The 18,932-nt window shown below is 45.6% G+C and overlaps 1 protein-coding gene across 1 annotated transcript in view; it reads left to right on the plus strand.

Moving 5' to 3' along the window:
- NR3C1 (nuclear receptor subfamily 3 group C member 1) overlaps nt 1–18,932 on the plus strand; it is a 58,379-nt gene that overhangs the window by 27,460 nt on the left and 11,987 nt on the right. Inside the window, exons 3-5 of the mRNA XM_057384654.1 lie at nt 9,241–9,404; nt 13,170–13,286; nt 17,713–17,991. Coding sequence (XP_057240637.1) covers nt 9,241–9,404; nt 13,170–13,286; nt 17,713–17,991 — 560 coding nt within the window. The remainder of the gene's footprint in view (nt 1–9,240; nt 9,405–13,169; nt 13,287–17,712; nt 17,992–18,932) is intronic.

Raw genomic sequence — 18,932 nt, forward strand, 5'->3', positions numbered from 1 at the left:
TTTGAGCTTCTGGACTCCTGTTCAAAGTTTAAAGAACAATAACCAGTCAAATGTAAAATAATGTCAATTGAACCAACCGATGACTCAACAGTCAACCAAGTCATCCTGGACCTGCACCAAATGGACTGAGGCCAAAACCTAAAGTTGGCACAGCTCCCCGTCCCTCTTCTCCATGGATTTGCACTGAAGCAGAGCCCAGGGTGCAACACGTTGGTTAATATTCCATAGTAAAGTGTTGGTTAATATTCCATAGTGAAGTGCTGCACGTGTGAATGTGTGCTGCCCCTGGCAGAGCCGTGCTGGGGGAGGGCACACGGTGCAGGGACGGGCAGGGAAATGGGGAAATGGGGTTTGTGTCCCCAGGGACTCAGCAGCCTCAGGATCAGTTCCCCTCTGAACAAAACTTCCTGGAAGGGCTGGAGAAGGAATGAAGGAAGAAATATTCCTTTCTKCTTCTCTTGCTCTCTCTTCATCTTTCCCTTCTCYTCTTCTTYSTGCTCAGAGTTAAGGTTTTATTTCTACTCTTTTATTTGTGTTTGAGTTATATTTTAGTTTCTTTCTTTATATTTCTGCTGATTTTTGTTGTTGTAAAGCAGGAATCAGCTCCGCAGTGCTGCTGAAAGCACAAACTGGTAAATAAACCTGTGTGTCCAGACTGAGACACCTCCAGGTCCAGAGCACTGTTAGATCTTCCACTGGCAGCAGGGAGTCTTGATTTTATTGTGTTTTTTTAGAATAGGAGAAATTAACTTTTTAATTACAAGTCTAAATTTATTTATAGGTTGATGATTATTTGACTATGGAAGGACTGTACTGCAGCTTTGAGCTTTTCAGCCTGGAGAGATGACTCCAAGGAACCTTTGAACCCCTTCCAGTATCCAAAGGGGCTCCAAGAGAGCAGAGAGGGACAAGGGGTGACAGGACACGGGGAATGGCTCTCCATTGCCAGAGGGCAGGGATGGATGGGGTACTGAGGGTGGGGAGCCCTGGCAGAGGGTGCCCAGAGCAGCTGTGATGTCCCTGGATCCCTGGCAGTGCCCAAGGCCAGGCTGGACAGGGTTTGGAGCCCCCTGGGACAGTGGAAGGTGTCCCTGCCATGGCAGGGGTTCTTAACGATGCCTTCCAATCCAAACCATTCTATGATTCTGTTGCAGTTCAGTTTAATCTTTTACTGCCTTTCTTTCTGTATCATTAATACTTTTTGATATACATTGGAATCAGCTTTCCAGATGTCTCTCCTTTCCTAGCAGCATCATTTTGGCAGCCTGCACACAGTCCTGTGATTGACAGGAGCGCTGGACACAGCTCACGCTGAGGTCATTAATGGAACAAGTCCTGTTTAATATTTTAAGTTCGTTTCCTCTGGTACAACATAATGTGTGCTGGAATAAGGGGTCAGATCCCATATATGCTGACTGTGTAGGAAGAGCCAAAATGCTGTGGCTGCTCTGAGCTCATGGATCTCTTGTGATCGCTGCAGAATGTCTCAGTGCAGTTCTGYTGCTGTTGAATTCTGAGTGCTGGCCCATGGAATTGGTGTGTTAAAGGGTCAGTGTTAAAACAACACATTTTTGGGCCATGTCTTGGCTCTTGTTTAGTTTGCAAGGTTCAGAAAATAAAAACCTGCTTCCAAGACAGTCACATAGGTAAAGTACTTCTGAGGCTGCTGAGATCTCAAACAGAATCCCAGAATCATTGAGGCTGGAAAAGATTTTGGAGCCCATCGAGTCCAAGCCATGCCTGATCCCCACGCTGTCTCCAGCCCAGAGCACTCAGTGCCACCTCCAGGAATTCCTTGGACATCTCCAGGGATGGGCACTCCAAACCTCCCTGGGCAGCCCCTGCCAATCCTGATCCCCCTTTCCATGGGGAAATTCCTGCTGATGTCCCCCCGCCCCTCCCCAGCCCAGCCTGAGGCCGTTCCCTCTCCTCCTGTCCCTGTTCCCTGGGATCAGATCCCAAATCCCCCTGGCTGTCCCCTCCTGTCAGGGAGTTGTGCAGAGCCACAAGGTCCCCCTGGACCTTCGAAGTGCCTTCGATGTGTCCACGAGATCAAGGCCGTGCAAGGCAGTTTAGAGATGATGCACAGCCTGTAAATACACCAATGTACATCAAATGGCTGTTTTGTCATCTAGCAAAGCATAAACAATTCCTATGGACCAGGATAATCTGATTCCATATTTTTATGTAAAGTTTGTATTCAAGTATAAATGTACTGGCCTCTGTCTGGCTTTTTTTTTTTTTTTTTTTGCTGCCTCTTTATTTGAGGAAGCAAGGGTCCACAATGAAACTAAAAAAGCAACACAAAGCTTTGGAAAAGTGTGCCTAAATTGATTCATATAGAAATGAATTCTAACCTTGAAGGTACGACTTTTTGGCTGCTTTACTGGAGCACTGTAATAAATATAAAAGTTTAGAACATATAATTTAATTATCGTATTCTGGCCATAAATGCTTTAGGTCTGTAGTACATTTGAAATCCCAAGAGCTCTGGCTGAGGTTGCAGCTGCAACATCAATTACCATTTCTCCATTCCAAGAAAGCTTTGCCTGTGCCCTTGAAACCTTTAGGTTSTGGAGAGGATCCAGGGGAGCCCCGCTCGGTGTGCGCTGCTCCGGCGTCGCTCCCGGTGATGCCAGGATGGGATTGGGCACCATTTCACAGCASAACCAGGGCTGCCCGTGGTGCCAGGGCCTCTGGAGCTGCCAGAGAGCTCGGAATCACCCGGTGTGATGCTCCTCTGCAGGGTTCAGAATAGAAATCATGAAGTGCCAGTGGCCGTGGTGAGCTGGCGCTGTCACCCACTGGGTTTGCTCCGTGTTGGGAATCTCAGCAAATTCCTGTTCTGTTCCCATGCTGTTGGTACTTGCCAGCAGTACTTGTTTGACTGTACAAACCCACAGATTCTGCAGCTGGCTTTGGTTGTATGAAGGGATGGTGAAATGTGTGTTCTGCACGTGGAGGGTGATTCCGAGACTTCGCTGCTTTAGTATGTGTCAGATTTTAAATTTTTACTGTGAGTTAGAGCCCCTGGCAATAGCATTTCTGGGGGCAGGAGGGGGGATGGTTCCTGCCCCTCTGCACACCAGGAGTTTCTCTGCTGCCAGTTTTTGCCTGTGACAATGAAGGAAATGTTGCTGTGGCCTTCTGGAGTGACATATTCCTCAGGGTGGCATTATCTTGGCCGTGTCATAGACATGTTGCACAAAATGAGACCGTTAGTTCAAAATCTGATTTCCTGGCTTATCGGGGTTKTTTTAATACAGTGTTTATCTGGGCATGTGATAAAGGAAACCATGTTAATCATCCTGGCTCTCAGAGCAGCTGGAAAGCAGAAATGCTGGGGGCTTTTATTCACAAGCTTTTGTTAAATACTCCAAAGTAGATTTTGATTGGTTATGGCATCACTGAGAACATGCTCTCCACCACCACCAGCACTCCTGGTCTCCATTTTAAACAGAAAATAGGTTAGAGAACTGAAGAATAGGTGGGTCTGTAAGGAAGTTATATGGAGGGTGGATTTGTGGCTTTGTGAGCAGTCAGCTCCCCAGGACACCTTGGCTTGGGGTCGGTCCCCATGTGGTTTGTGCCTCTGGCAGTCACTGTGTCCCCTCCAGCACACCCAGCTCAGGCTCTGTGTCTGCACAGKTCAGGCAGCCCGGCAGGAAAACCTGGGTTCCTACCAAATTTCAGTTTCTTCAAAATGAAGTGAGAGCATTTCAAGAGACAGAGGAAACCAGTGGTTCGGGATTTCAGCAAAAAGTCTTTCTGGAATTATTTCCAATTGGCAAACACACTTCTGCTTTAATAGTCATGACAAGTCTAGTGTCAACAGCCTTGGTTTAAAATCTTTTCCTGCTTGAACTGAAAACTACTTCCCTGCMTAAGAGGGTATAAAAATAATTAATAGTTTCTCTAGTTAATGAAGAAATAAATAAACAATTCAAAAAATGTAATCAGTCGGTGTCCACAGCCTCGTGTTTACATTGTTCTCATTGCTGGAAGATAAGGAGGAGGCCCAGATGGCAATGACATTGAAAGTGGTTTCTTTACTCTTCGTTTGRCCATACCATTACACCAGTTAGTAAGCTGCTTTTAGGAGTACATTCCCAGTAGTTGGTTCAGTTGTGCTGCAGCACCAGGACGTGTGGTGGGCTGTGCTTTGGGGTCTGGGTGTATCAGGAGTGAACTCAGAGGTTTGAGACATTAGAAGTAGGACCAAAATGAATAGTTCTATCAAAACTCTAGTCCAAAGAAATAGAGTCAAATTGTGAGCTTTTCTCCCACCCTGAATATGCTGCATCCATTACTTTCCCTGGAGTTGGTGCTTGGGCACAAACAGCATTTTCTTACAGGTGTGCCCTTGTGTTCTGGGTTGGTCATTTATAACAGCACCARGGAATATTTTGGTTGTCCGTATGGCTGAAAAAACCATTTCACATTTTCCTGAACTTCAAGGCAGTTTTTTGTGTGTTAGAGGTGATGATTGCTAAGCTGATGGCTCCTTTTTGACTGGCARCCCACAGATTTCATGAGCTGCTGCTGCTCCTGTGCTGCAGCTCACAGCTCTTTTTCCTAAATGCAGCAAATCTTTCAGCTGTAACCAAGTTCTCTTCTCACTGCGTGTCTGCAACTTGCTGCTGGTGCTAATTTAATTCACATTTTTAAAAGATTTTACCCTTCACCAGAACTCTGCTCAGGCCAGGCTCAGTTTAAAATGTGATCCAGGCTGACCATCCCAAGCTTTCATGCACTAGTAAAAAGAGGTGCAGGTTGTAGGCTGGAAGTGACCAGTAATTTTGGTTTCTGTAAGTGTGGTCATTGTCTCATAAGAGTTGTTTTTCATAGGATCAGAGAATCATGGATTGGTTTGGGTTGGAAAGGACCCTAAAGCCCATCTGATCCCATCCCTGTGCCAGGGCCTCCYCACCCTCCCASGGRAGRATTTCTACCTAAWATCCAATCTAAACCTACTCTTGAAAGTTCAGTACTTTTGTGATTTTCGTTTAATAATWCAAAGTTAACAGGAAGGTGGTAGATTTTTTTCAATTGTATTACAGTGTTTGTAGGCTCAGCATATGGTGCTCTGTGTGTTGGGGAGGTTTTCTGTTCTTCACAGTCMAGAGAAAAAGAAGTGAGACAAGCAGATGTTCTTGCAATGGGGGGTGATTTCTTCCCAGAGTGAATCCCTTCTCCATGCCCAGGGCTGTGCAGGACCAGAGGTCCCTGTGTGTGTCCCTGCTGTCCAGGACTGTCACCATCCCCCTGCAAGGACCCCAAGACAGGAAACCTCTGCAGAGCCATTACCACACCCGSCTGTGGTGCAGGGTGACCCTTGAGCCAGGGTTGAAGTCTCTGGTGAATGATTAACACTGAAATGGCTTTGCTTAAACAGTTTGATTTCTGCAGAGCTCGGTACCGGGGCTGCATCGTCCTTAAACATTTCCATTTTCCCCCTTCATTAAGGCTTCCCATTTCACCCCCATGTGTTCCAGGGGAAAAACGGAAACGATAAATACATCTATACAAATAAATCAGATTGTATATGAATAGTTTCTGGAAAATACATGGGATTGTACTACGTTTAGTACCCCATAACAATACCTTGCTTCCCGTTTAATCAAAGTTTTTACAGATTAGGAACTCAGAAAATTGGGAGGTTTTTTCCTCTCGTCTATGCTGCTTGCCTTTTTTTAAAAATCTGGATAAGACACATAGTTTATTAGGGTTTTGTCAAGTTTCAAACAATTTCTGTAAATACTGAAAGGTGTTCTATTATTATATATTATCTCAGTGTAATTTCCCTGCCTTGCCTCTTCCTTAGGAAGTGATCATTTGCCTTTTACTGCGGAAAACTTTATAGGTGAGAGATTTCTATGAAATATCAGCCTGGTTAGCTGTGGCTCTTGCAGGAGCCCTGCTGCCCTGCAATCCTCCTGGTGGTGTTGTACAGAGTCTGGCAGCTCTCCACACAGTTAGTAAATATTGCCCTTATCTGATACAGCCAGCCTGGGAAGATATGCCAGSAGCCCGGATTGGATTGCTGGCTACTGCTTTATTAATCAATGTAATCATTTATTTTTAGTTTTCTAAGTCATATCATCTGTTTTCTTTCTCATATTACATTTTCTGTGGTGCTGGTACAGAAAATGAGCCCTGTTTAAAAATTAAAGGTGATTGAAAAGTTTCAGTGGAATATGTTTGGCACTGTCATGGTTTCCCTGACAGCTGATGAATGTTTCCTTAAAAATGCTTTTGTCAGAAATTTGAGAGGTATAAAGAGCCTTTATTTTTGTATCTAAATTATGTCTTCAAAACTATACATAGAAAGATGTTTCCATCTTTTTCTGGTTTTARTAATTTTAATGAAGTGAAGTTCTCAAGTTATATATTCCTTATTTAAACTCATAACTCCCAGCCTGTACTTCAGTGTTTAATCTGAAATATTTAGTCTTAGAAAAGGAGCTACTGGGCCTAAACCTTTAGAGAAAATAAGGCATCTTTGAGTAGCTCTTGGCTGGCCATTGATTTATTTTTGTAGAAAGGGCATTGTTTGGTTTGAGGTGAGCATTGGGGTTTTTAATTGGTTCTTTTTCACATGACACTCCAAAGCCGAGAAACAATTTCATTTCTTTTTCCAAATGTATCTGTAAGCTGGGCAGACAAGCAAARAAATCCAAACAAAAGAATAAAGTCATACACGTATCACATGAAAGGAAGCAAAGCTTTGAGGTCAAAATTATTGRTGATATGTCAGGAAAGCTGTGAGAGAGCAAAGAACCAAGGATGGCTCTCAAGCCTGAGGCTGTGTCTGGGCTCTGAAATCTCCATGGACCAGCAGACTTGTGCAGGGCCAGCAGAGCAGGAGATGTGACCCCTGAGCTTCCTCAGCCTGCAGTAAGAACGTGTTTTAAGAATCTCTGTTCCTGCAGAGCCCTGATTTTCAGCCATTTCTGAATCCTCCTTGCTGGAGGAGAGGAACCCTGCAGAACCCCTCCATCCCCCAGCACAATGCTGTTCCTAGAGCGCCGTGCACTTGAGGAAGGCAGGCGAGCTGCTGGAAATCAGGAGGAGGCTGTAATTAAAGATGTGTGTTTGTACCGACATCAAATAGATGGAACTGGCTTGAGTTACACTCGGCCATGGCTCTTGGATGCTGAGGGCTGSGTTGTGCAACCAGAAGGGTTTATTAAAGCTCACTGCTCTTTTAAAAGAAGGCAAATGAGTTGGAAAAGGCAGCAAAGCCACACCATGGGTGAGCTGCAGCTGACAGACACGCTGAGGGGGCTGCAGCCCCGTGCACAGTCACGGAGGAGACGTGGTACAGCATTCCTCAGATATTTCTGAACGCAGAGGAGCGATGTGACAGATTGGAGTTCTATTCCAAGTTCTGCAAAGAAGCATTCTTCCCTTTGGGAAAAAAAAGGGGCCATTTTCTTCCCCTTTTTCCTCAAGTTTGACTCATTCTCCCCCATTCCTGCTGCCAGCCTTTCCTGCTGATTGCTTTGCACCAGCCTTGTTCTGCTCTTACTCTCCTCTCCTCTTCCACTGCTATTCCAGCATGTTGGAGCTCTTGCTGTGTTCCTGTCCAGTGTTTTCTGCTCAGCCCTCTCTGCTCCGAGGCACAGCTCAGCTCCTCCCCAGCTCAGACACTGCTTTTAGGGGTTCTGCACATCCCTAGGTCTTTGCCTGCCTGTGCTGTCTCATATTTYCCCCCAACATGAGCAATTTTTGCTTTTCTTTGCCTTCTGGTTCCATTTTTGTCCAAGTGAGAACTTCATTGACACGTTTATTCTGGTTTGACTTTGATCCCTCTSTATTTGAGTGGGAGGATTGCTGCTCCTTGTCTTTTTATTGCCTCAGTCCCCATAGGAAAGAACAAACACAGTGGCAAAGTCCTTTGAATCTCTGGATGGGCCATTTCTCAGGTGCTCTCTGGGGATGGGACATATGGGGCTGTTCAAAAGCAGAGCTCCCAGGTGCTGGAATGTTTTAATTTGGGATGGAATTTTAAGGTTTGCGTGAGCGTGTTAGAACTGTGTGTTTTTGAAATGTGTGACCAAATCTGGTCAGACTTCCTTGAGGAGAGGAAAAGGAATTTTCCATGCAAAAGCCATCCCACATATGAATGTTAAGCCCACATCAGGGAACGTGGATGGTCTGGAGCRTTTCCAAGGAAAGGCACCAAAGTCTTAAATAAAAGTGTCATTTTTCTAGCTTCATCTGGAGAATGGCTGGAACCCTGGTGAACAGGATTTTCTGTGAAAATCAGTTTCAGTGAAGCAGACGGTATAGAAATCATATTTTAGGAGTTTATAACTTAGTTGGAAATCACAGGATGGTTGGGGTTGGAAGGGACCTCTGGAGATSAYCCAGTCCAAGCCCTGCCAAGGCAGGATCACCTGCAGCAGGTGACACAGGARCRTGTCCYGGTGAGTTTGGGATGTCTCCATGCCCTCCTGGACAGCTTCTCCAGTCTCTGGCAGCCTCCATGGAATGAAATTCTGCATGTAGAGGTGATAAACTCAGCAAGCTGGGCCTTTCCAGGGCTGTGGGGCAGTGCCTTGCGTGGGGCTGTGGCTCAGTGAGATCAGCCCCTGAGCTCGGGGCCAGCACTGCTGGGTCAGCCCTGAGGATTAGGAGCAGCTCCAAGGTGATTATGATGGATTGTTTGTTGTTCTCACAGCGATTTCTTTTTTTAACAAACCAGTGCTCCGTTTGTGGCCAGGCTTGGATTTTACATCCAGATCCTGAAATGRGGAATATTTCTCACTCTTTCCCCAAACTGCTGGGGTGAAATGCTCACTTGTTGCTGTGAATGTTTGTTAGCATGTGGCCCAGTTTGCACAGTTTTCTTGCCTAACAGTATCCCAGTAGGAAACACGGTGGTGGTGCTGGAAGGGGAGCCCTTGTGCAGAGTGCCGGGAATGCGGCAGTAATGGAAACAATATGGAGTAAGAACGTGTTTGAAGAGGCAGTTTGAAAGGCTGGGATAATTGTGCAAGAAACTTGGCTTCAGAAATGTGTAAGGGAAGGAATCTTGATCCAGCCAAATAGGCCATGAAAAATCCATACAGCTTTACTTGGATTTTACAGAAGTCTTTGTTTAACTGTTTCTGGGGCACTCTGTGTGCAGAGCTGTCCCTCCAGAGGGTGGGGACGAGTCATTCCAGGTACGAGTGCTGTGTTCACCTCTGTCCCATGGATCTCAACTCAAGGTATTTTTCTGCTCTGTTTCAGCCCTGGAATGAGGTCAGATGTAAGCTCTTCTCCATCCACAACCTCAGCRACCACGGGACCACCTCCCAAGCTCTGCCTGGTGTGCTCCGACGAGGCCTCCGGCTGCCACTACGGTGTCCTGACGTGTGGCAGCTGCAAAGTGTTCTTCAAAAGGGCAGTGGAAGGTAGGACCTGCTTGGATGACTTTCCTGCTTAAAAATATAAAATCCCCACACATATCATCCATTTTCTAACCTGACATCCATGGTTTTGCTAGAATCCCACTGGAACATCCCATCCGTTAGATCACTGATCTTGTCCTAGTAAATCACATTGATAATGGTGCATTATCCAAAGCATGGATTCCATTCACATGGATAAAATGCTCCCATTCAYGCCGTGTAAAAGGATTTATTGTTGTCTTGGCTTTTGTCTCTTTCATTTTCTGTCACTGTTGTTTTTGTTTATTTATCCCGTTTTAATGCAGATATTTGTCTGTGTGCAATAGATTTGTAAAATTTGTGATTTTTTCATATAAGGTTAGTTGATGTATSTAGAGAACATGAAAGTTGGTGAAACTGTTCCATTTGAAATTACTGAAGTTTTACGGTTTTTGCTGTAAACAATGCTGGTTGAATTGCATCCACGTCCCTGGGTGGTGCTTGCAGGGACACTGGGTACCACTGACGTGTGTGTGGGATTGAATCACTGAGATTTCTCTCTGGTTGTGATTAGAGWAAATCATTCTGCAAAACAGAGATGATGGAAAACGAAATGTGAATAAGGAGTGTCTGATTTTGGGGTGCATCAAGTGGTCCTTTTGTAATGGACTGGGTTGTACCTCAAGATCTGACTCTGTGTCAGTGTCAGATGCTGAAAAGATGGGGCATATTCCCAGTGTTGCTGGGAAGATGGTGATTCCTCAGGTCTGAAGAGCATCATTCTTAGTTCTGGCCCTCAGGGTTTCCTGTCTCGTGCCTCCCTCGTGCAGCTCACACTGAACCAGGCTGTTCCCACTGACATTTGTGCACGTTGGGGTCACTGGAGGAGAGGGAAGGCAGTTTGACAGGGACGAGCCATCATTCAGTGCTCAGGAGCAGCATTTTGCCCCAGTTCCTGGCTCACCAGGTGCCATGGGGAGCTCCATGGAAGTGCAGAGCCTCTCAGAGGGGTCAGGAAAGTCCAGTTCACRTCGTGGTTTCTGCTTGTCACAAAGGGATGTCAGCTTTGTGGGGCTGAAGCTGTTCTGAAGTGTAACAAGGCAGTTGGAGCTCGAGTGCAAAGCAAATCATCATCTGTGCCTTTGGTTATAACACGGTCACCAGAGGCCCTTCAGAAGATGTTCTGTGGCAGCTGAGGATGTGCCACAGCCATGTTCTCAAGCTTAAATAAATCACAAAAGTATTGATAGAGGAAGGAATCAGCCCAGTGATTGCTTTTGGTCAGTGATGTGATTTGACACATCATCAGTCAACTGTTGTGATACTGAAAATGTCAGCAGGCTTGTGGCCATCAGTTCCTCAAGGCTCACTTCTGCTTCCATTTTGATTGTTCCYCAAATTATCCCACCCTTCACAAAAYCCCAGAATCATTTAGGTTGGAAAAGATCATCAAGTCCAACYTTCCAGCCTTTAACCAATGACCACCGTGTCAGCTGGGCCATAGCACCAAGGATTGAGCCCCCTTMATCCTTCCATTAGATGTCATGGATGYTTTCAGGACCCCTTCCAGGATCTCTTAGTCCTMGTCTTCACTATAAGGAACAAATAACTTGGTTTTGTCTTTTATAGGCATTTTTCTTATTAGGAACACATGTGAAAAGAATTTGTTTCTGCAATATCCTTTTTGTTAGTGGCTGCCAGGCACCTGTTAGTGTTCAGATCAAGCTGACTCTGCASCAGCCTTTAGCCAAAGCCTTTTTTTCCACCTTTGCCTTCAGGCCTGTGTACTGGGACAGAAAYAGTCACAGAAACTGGAAGTGTCAGTGTCTAGGAAGTCAATAGAAAGTGCATTTCTTTCAGCAAAGAGTCAGACCAGAGGAGAAGAGGTTGGGTGAGGGTGGGACAGCAGCTGTAGATTTTTGTGCAGTTCTTCAGGCAGACCTTTCCTGAGGAGCCCAGGCTGCCACAGAGACCTTTTCCCAGCCCTGATGTCRTGGTGTTTCAAAGGATTGTGATGGGGTTTCTGCAGCCTTAGAGCCAGCCCCGCTTTACCCAATGCACCAACCTGGATCTTCATCCTCCCCACCTCCTGTGGCACCTCACACSTYCCTSACTGCAGATCCCCTGCACCTCTCSCCCTGCYCTGCTCCAAACTGGCMTTGTTCATCARCAGTTTGAGTTCCATCTTCCAAAGKGTGCAATTCCAGCCCTTYCYRAGGCTGAAATGGGCACAGAGTTGGCAGTGATTGGCCACCCTCTGAAAAATGCCCCTGTGTGCTCCAAATCCAAATGGAAACATCTCCATTGGCTCTCTGCTGGTTTTTAGCAGAGTGTTTGCAGAGTATCTTCGGGTTTGAGCAGCAAAGAGAACAGAAGCACATTCCTTTGGCCTTGGGCAGCACCAACTTCCCTTCTTTTTCCCCCAAAATGGTCATGTGACAAGAAGGCTTTGATATTATGTAATACAAAGAAATAATGTAGCTTGGTCCTAGAAAAGGCAAGAATAGGTGAGCAGTAAATACAGAGAAACTAAACATTGGTGGAGAGGAAGTTCTTTGTTAGGAATAAAATGGAGCAGCTCAGGAGAATCCTCCCCTGAAGTGCCTGTATTGATGTGTGAAATTGTGGTCTCTGTATTGATGTGTGAAATTGTGGTCTCATCAAACAGCTTGGAGGGACATGGAGCTGTTGTCCCTGCTCCATATAAACCTGCAGTGCTGGCAAATGGGCATCAGTTCATATTCAGTTCATATTTCATGGGTGTTTCTGTGTGTTAGGATGCTAATGGCAACCAGAGCAGTGAGTCCAGGATCTGTTGTCTCAATTAATTAAACACAAAGACGGCACAAGGCTCGGAAAGGCTCCTTTTCCCCAAATGGAAGAGGTGTGGGGGTCATTCAGAATAACATTCCGTAAAATACCAGCTTCAGATACTTCACAGGAGAAGTTTGGCCAAAGCTGTAGGAATGGACTCTGCATGCCCATAATTTTCACAGCTGACTTGTACGAAATTCCTTCCCCATGCTGTTTTCCTGTGGGAAAGCTCTTGGKCTCAGTTGTTAATAACCGAGTATTTGGAAAATGTATTTGTTTCTCACAATATTGTGTCAGGACTTTGCAGTACAGGGTAAAAGCCCGGGCTGCAGCTTTCTGCCCTCKGAAAAAAACATAAAACATCCTTGATCCCTATCATCTGGGAGAAAGATCTATTCTTTGGTAATACCTTTCCCTAAATAAGTTACACTCAGACATTCGTTCATGCAATTCAAATAATTAATAATAGATACTTCTTTTGCCCTGCTCTAAACAGCTAAGAAACACAGTATTTTAAATAATTTATTTACTTCAGCTTTGTCATGTTTTTAGGGTCCGTTTTGCTCTGCACTGTGAATCCACAAAAAYGTCAGAGAACTCAGTTTGTCCAGGAAGGTTTCACAACTTTCCAGCCRATGAAGCTGTGTCTGTTCTCTGCAGAAATGTTTACAAGTGTATTTTCAGAATGTGTTTGTGCACCTTATTTATGTCTGTTGTCAAACTATTTAGAGAAATGGGAAACCTGCTGTAGGAGAAAGCTTTGGTAAATGTAAGGGAAAATTGTTTTTAACAAAGAAGTTGTTAACAAACAGAAAATAGGCTTTGGGGTCTAAACGTGAGAAATGGGTTTGGATATGTGAAATCAGGTRGACACTGATGTTTTTGCTGGACGTGCGAGTGCAGCAAGTGAAGGTTTTACCTGCCTGGAGTCCCTGGCACGTTCAGGAGCTGATGTTTGTTTGTGTTTGTGCCCAGGGCAGCACAATTACCTGTGTGCCGGCAGGAACGACTGCATCATCGACAAGATCCGCAGGAAGAACTGCCCCGCGTGCCGCTACCGCAAATGTCTGCAGGCGGGGATGAACCTGGAAGGTAACGCTGTTCTGCACGGTGTTCACAGGAATTCACAGGAATTCTGCATTTCCTGAACACCCCAGGGACAGGCAGGAGGCTTTGGGCTGGAATTCTCCTGTCTGTGCTCAGTTGCTGTGTGCGTGTGTTCAGCAGGATGAGCTGTGCACATAGACCAGGGTTGGTTTTTATTCCGGTCAGCACATACAGCTCGTGGCTTTTTTATGGAATGTGAGACAGCAAAACTCTGGGAGCACCTGGAGGGAGGGGTTACACCTGTGCTGTCTGCACATCCTCACTCAGGAGAGGGATATGACACTGACACCACGGAGGACAGGGACAGAAATGAAGATTACATCTTCCAGCTGAAGCATTTTTCTTCAKGCTGTGGATTCTTCTTAAATATCTGTCAAAAATTTCTCTAGAAAACATTTGTTAAATTTAACATACCAGCAGCACATAGTTGTTCTCTGCTGAGTCCTGAATGGCCTGTGAGAATCTGAAGGCCGCATCAGCCAGAGATTTAGCAGTTGTGAAATGGCATAAAACACTTTTATTAGTGTCAGCTTCATTTTATGTTTGCTATTTTTCCCTGAGCAGCASAGATTAATGCAGCACTTACTAGTGCAGTTATCCTGGTGGTACTTGTATAATCAAAGTTGTCAGATAAAATAAAAATGTCAGAGATGTATTTGTCAGCTCCGAGGATGAAGAGCATTCCATTTCAGTCAGTGATGATATCCTTGGTAAGATGTAAGTGATAAGGAGATAATGAAGCACAGACTGGAGTGTGTGTTAGCACATCCTTCCTTCCTCCTCTGCTGTACTCTCAGGAGGACAGAGCTCCCCTTTTCTGGGCTGCAGGGACTGTCCTGCCCTCCAGGCTCATCCTTCAGGGCAGAGCTTTGCCCCAGGATGGGCTGGTGCTGCTCCCTTTGTTGAGCTGATGGGTGATCTGTGTGCAGGAGGGGAGGGGGCAGCCAAATCTTGCAGCAGTGGGGTCTGAAATAAATCCCTGAAGGACACGGGGTGGTCAGTGAGTGTCTCCCAGGAGCTGGGTTTAGGTTTTGGGGTCACTGCCCTGCCTTAGGGCTGGGAGCAGGGACAGGTAACAGCAGAGCCTAAAGACAGCCTAAATAATGCCAAACCCCACAGGTTTCRTTTTGAGTGGAAAGGATTTTGCTATAAGGTTTATTTCTATTTTTTCTCCTCATGGTTGTGTTCTGAAGACATCTGTGGTGTTCAGATGTTTATCTGTGTGAGAAGCACTCCCATAGTGAGGAGCAGTTCTCTCACAGGAAGGTTTGGTACTCCCACTGTGAGCGTTTCCCTTCCTGTATCACTTTCAGTAGACACCACTGTCACTGTCTCAGGCTCCAGGACGTGGAATCAGGGAATTGWGGAATGTTTTGGGCTGGAAAGGTGCTCAGCTCATCCAGTCCCACCCTCCACTAGCCCCAGCCCTGTCCAGCCTGGCCCTGGCAGGCTGAGCTGCCTTTCTGCAGCACAGCAAAGGCCATGGGATGACGTCGGCTTCTTGTCACTTCTCCACATGTAGGCTGGAGCCTTTCCAGGGTAGTTTGTCTGAATTTTGGCACAGAGAATCCTAGAGAATAGCGAGGTTTTGGAGGATGGATTTTGTTATATAAGTTGTTGGAGAAGGTGGGGAGAGGGAAGCTTTTACGGCTGAGAGCAAAAAGGAATCGAGAAACACAGCAGCACGAAATGGAAGAACCCAGAGTAGTGTGAAAGGATGAAAAACACTCTGAAAAACAGGATTTATGGGACAGATCTGAAAAGAGGGGAAATTGGTCGTGCAGAAAAGCAAACTGGGAGGCAGCATAAAGTGCAGAAGAAACTAAAATCCAGTTCCTTTAATGTTGTCTATTTTAGGGTCACAGTTCAGGAATGACTGTTGATTTAAAGAGAATTAAATTTGCATCTTTTTTAGACAGTAATTTCTTTTTGAAAAGTCCCCATCTGCATCCTCAGTGCATAAYCAGTGGTTATAGCAAGCCAGTGAATGATCAGAAGAGATTCCAGTGTTCAGTCCTTGGGCCCCTTGCATTCACTGACTCCCTGCTGGATTTCCTCCAGGATCCTGCCCCGTTTTGGWTGTTTCCATTTCTCATACCTGCAGTGAATTTCACTGTTAGGTATGGGGTGGAAAACTAGTTTACTCTAAATTAATTAATTCATTCTTCCATGAGTTCTACCATGCTGTATTTTAATTCTGACCTSAGTTAAAAGTGGCCCTTTCTAGTCACTTAATAATTTTTGATTAGGTTTTTTTTTCACCCTGAAACCATTAAGACTGGAAAAGACCTCCGGTCCATCAGTCATCCCTTTGGCCCTGCTTATCATCCTTTTCTGGAACTTTCTTTTTCTATTGCTTGTTTTTTTTTGGGCGTAGGGGACTGGAAAAACATCAAACTATCAAGCTGCAGGTACCAGTGATTTACACAGCACAATAATGATATTTTGTGCTGCAGCTTTATTTCCTTGAGTTCTCATTTCCGCTCCCACCGTTAATTGGTGTTCCTTGGCACCCTTTCTCTTTGTGATGTGCTGGAAGAAAAGATTTATTGTTAGTTTTTATGCCTGTAAAAAAATGGTCTCATAATTTTTTTGGCTTTTCATGCCGCATTTTACAGTTAAGCTTGGCAATTAATGAGTTTTTTCTGCAGTCTTCACTTGGAATTTATTTCATTTTTTGGAGGAATCTTTTATTTTTTCTAATTCTTTGCCCTGCCCTGCCTGCAGCGGGCTGGTCCCAGTGTGGAGGGCAGTGCCCGTGGCTGCCAGGGGGTGGTGGCAGGTCCCTTGCCCACCTGGCACCTGAGCCAGGTGCCATCTGCCACCCCCTTGCAGCCTGCTGGATGCCAGCCTGCGGGAGCCTGGGGCTTGGGGGATTTGTTTGTTTTGAACAGAAAATCTTGGATGCTTTTCTCTCCGTGCTGAATTTATCTGTGGGGGTTATCTCCTGTAACGTGCCCTGAGGAGCTGGCTTGAAATTAGTGGTCTTTTTTATTATTTGAAAATTAATTGCAAAGAAGTGCATTATCTCAGCCTTTTTTTGTGTGTGTGTGTGTGTGTGTGTGTGTGTGTGTGTGTGTGAGGTACGACTGTATATCTAAGTCAGGACTGGCAACAGCCTAGTAAAAATTGTTGCATAATAATTTGTCTTATCACATCTATTTATTTTATTTATAATTTTATCAGGCTTTCTGGGATGGAAATACTCCATCCAGGTGTCTGCAAGAAGCTGAAGGCACGTGCTTCTAAATTTAAGTCAAAGCAGTTCATTTGCTCATCAGAACATGGATAATGGGGAAAAAAAAAAGTCAGAATGTGAAAGGATTTTGAAGCAGCCATTTCAAAATCGAGATGAGAATAACAAGAAGCTCTTTGCTCCAAGGAAACAGCTGTTGCTATTCCCCCATGGCAGGCTTGGCACACGTGGCCAGTCTACAAAACTTTGGGAAAATGCAATTTATACAAGGTCTGTGGAGGATTCCTTGTCTTTGGCTGTTGTTTTCCAAAGGATCTGTCTCAGCCAGAGGGAGAAGCAGATCCAGGAGGAGACTTTGTGTGCTGGCACGGCAGGGTTGGTGCATTTTGGGTGCTCAGGGATTCTGAACAGCTCAGGAGCAACTCGAAATGCACAGCCACAGTTATGTGATGCTTTTATGGGCTACGGATTGATCTGGGAAGTTGCAGAGCAGAAATCAATTAATTAACTGAGGCACCCAGGGAAGAACTGGGCTCGTTTGGTCTCATTTGGTTAAACAGAGAGTTCCGTGTGGCCGGCAGCATCCAGGAGAGCCAAAGCCAAGCAGGAGACTCCATTAGGGACAAGWTGCTAATAAAATTGTTGCTCCAACTTTTTGTAGTTTATAGTTAACATCTCTGTGTGATGTTTTATTTATTTGGCAAATGAGTTTTATGGTTTAATTACGCAGCAGTGATTTATATGCAAGAGAGCTGGCAAGAGAAAATGTTCCTCCTGCCCAGCGTTTCTTGAAAAAACCCTGTTTTCTCTGGCTTGAGAGACGCAGTAACTTCTTACCCATTAAATACATTTTTGTCCTTCTTTTGCCTAGTTTCTATGCTTAATATTTTAAGGAACTTTTAGGGTGTGTAGTCCTGCAGATATTTCCAGTGGTGGGATTGGGCCTTGTATTTTAGGGTCAGCCTTGTAAGGTAYCCACAGGCATTACTGAACATTTTGAAGCGTTTGCATAAAGTGAGTTTTATTAAAGTGTAAGGCATTATTTTCCCTGGAAATTAATAAATGGGAACTTCCTGCCTCTCCTAACAAACGCTGCGCAGGACTCAGTGCCCTGCTCCCAGCTGTGGGGGGAGGAAAGCAGTGTTTCCTGTGCTGTGTTTATCTCTCCATGCTCATTTCCATGCCCTCATCTGTGGCTTCCCCCCCTCTTTGCAGCTCGGAAGACCAAGAAGAAGATCAAGGGTCTGCAGCAGGGTGGCACGGCGGGGGCACGCGAGGCAGAGACGGCAGCGGGCAGCAAGAGCATCGTGCCCGCCTCGCTGCCACAGCTCACCCCCACCCTGGTGTCCCTGCTCGAGGTCATCGAGCCCGAGGTGCTCTACTCKGGCTACGACAGCTCCCTGCCCGACTCCAGCTGGAGGATCCTGTCCACCCTCAACATGCTGGGGGGACGCCAGGTGGTGGCCGCGGTCAAGTGGGCAAAGGCGATCCCAGGTAGGGCACTGCTGGCACTGCTGGGGTTACTGTGCTTGTTGAACCTCAATCTCTCTGCGTGTTTGCTTCCCCTCAAAGCTGAGCAGGTGAAGTGTTGGTAATAGCACGTCTCAGGTGCTTCCAGAGCAAAAAAGCAGAAAAAATTGCAGATGCAAACATTTGTTTACTACAAATTAGATCGTTTTACTTGAGCACTTTGACCATTGAATATTAAAATACTACAATGGATATTTGTTGTAGAAGTGTTACAGAGAACTRTTGGTATTAGCTCTGTTTCCACCTCCCGTTCACAGAATCCCAGAATGATTTGGGTTGGAAGGGACTTTAAAACTCATCCGGTGCCACCTCTGCCGTGGGCAGGGACACCTTCCACTGTCCCAGGAGCTCCAAGCCTCATCCAACCTGGCCTTAAACACTCACAGAGATGAGGCAGCCACAGCTTCTCTGGGCAGTAAACAATTATTTCTTGAATATTTTTAGCARTGAGGTTCTCTGACTTTTGCAGAACCACATCACTGCGCTGGCTCATCTGCTCTGTGCTCGTGGATGGTTCTTTTCTGACTCACCCTCACTGTCCATCTCCAGCGTGGAAGCCAAGTGTTATTTTCCCTCCAGTTCTGTTCAAACTGGCTCTTACCTTCAGGAAGAGGGAGGTTCGGTGCTATTTTGTCTCCTACCTAAAGACAGTGAGACGCAGAAGAAGTGATGTCAGATCTCAGCCTTGGACATGACACATGGCATCTGCCTTGGAGAGGCCATGGCCAGAGGAAKCTGAAGATGTTTGTTCCTACAGAACAAAGCCCAGTGTTTATCTCCCTCTCACCCCTGTCAGTGCTGTTCACTACCTGTTCTCAAAAACCCTGGCAAAAACACCTCCATGACGCATAGGTTGCCCAAAAATAACATCACAGAACAGGTCTGCCAAAAAAAAAAAAAAAAAA

The sequence above is a fragment of the Malurus melanocephalus genome, unplaced genomic scaffold (genome assembly GCF_030028575.1).
Source record: "Malurus melanocephalus ecotype Western Australia unplaced genomic scaffold, MMel_1.1 scaffold_730, whole genome shotgun sequence".
In the NCBI taxonomy this organism is placed as follows: domain Eukaryota; kingdom Metazoa; phylum Chordata; class Aves; order Passeriformes; family Maluridae; genus Malurus; species Malurus melanocephalus.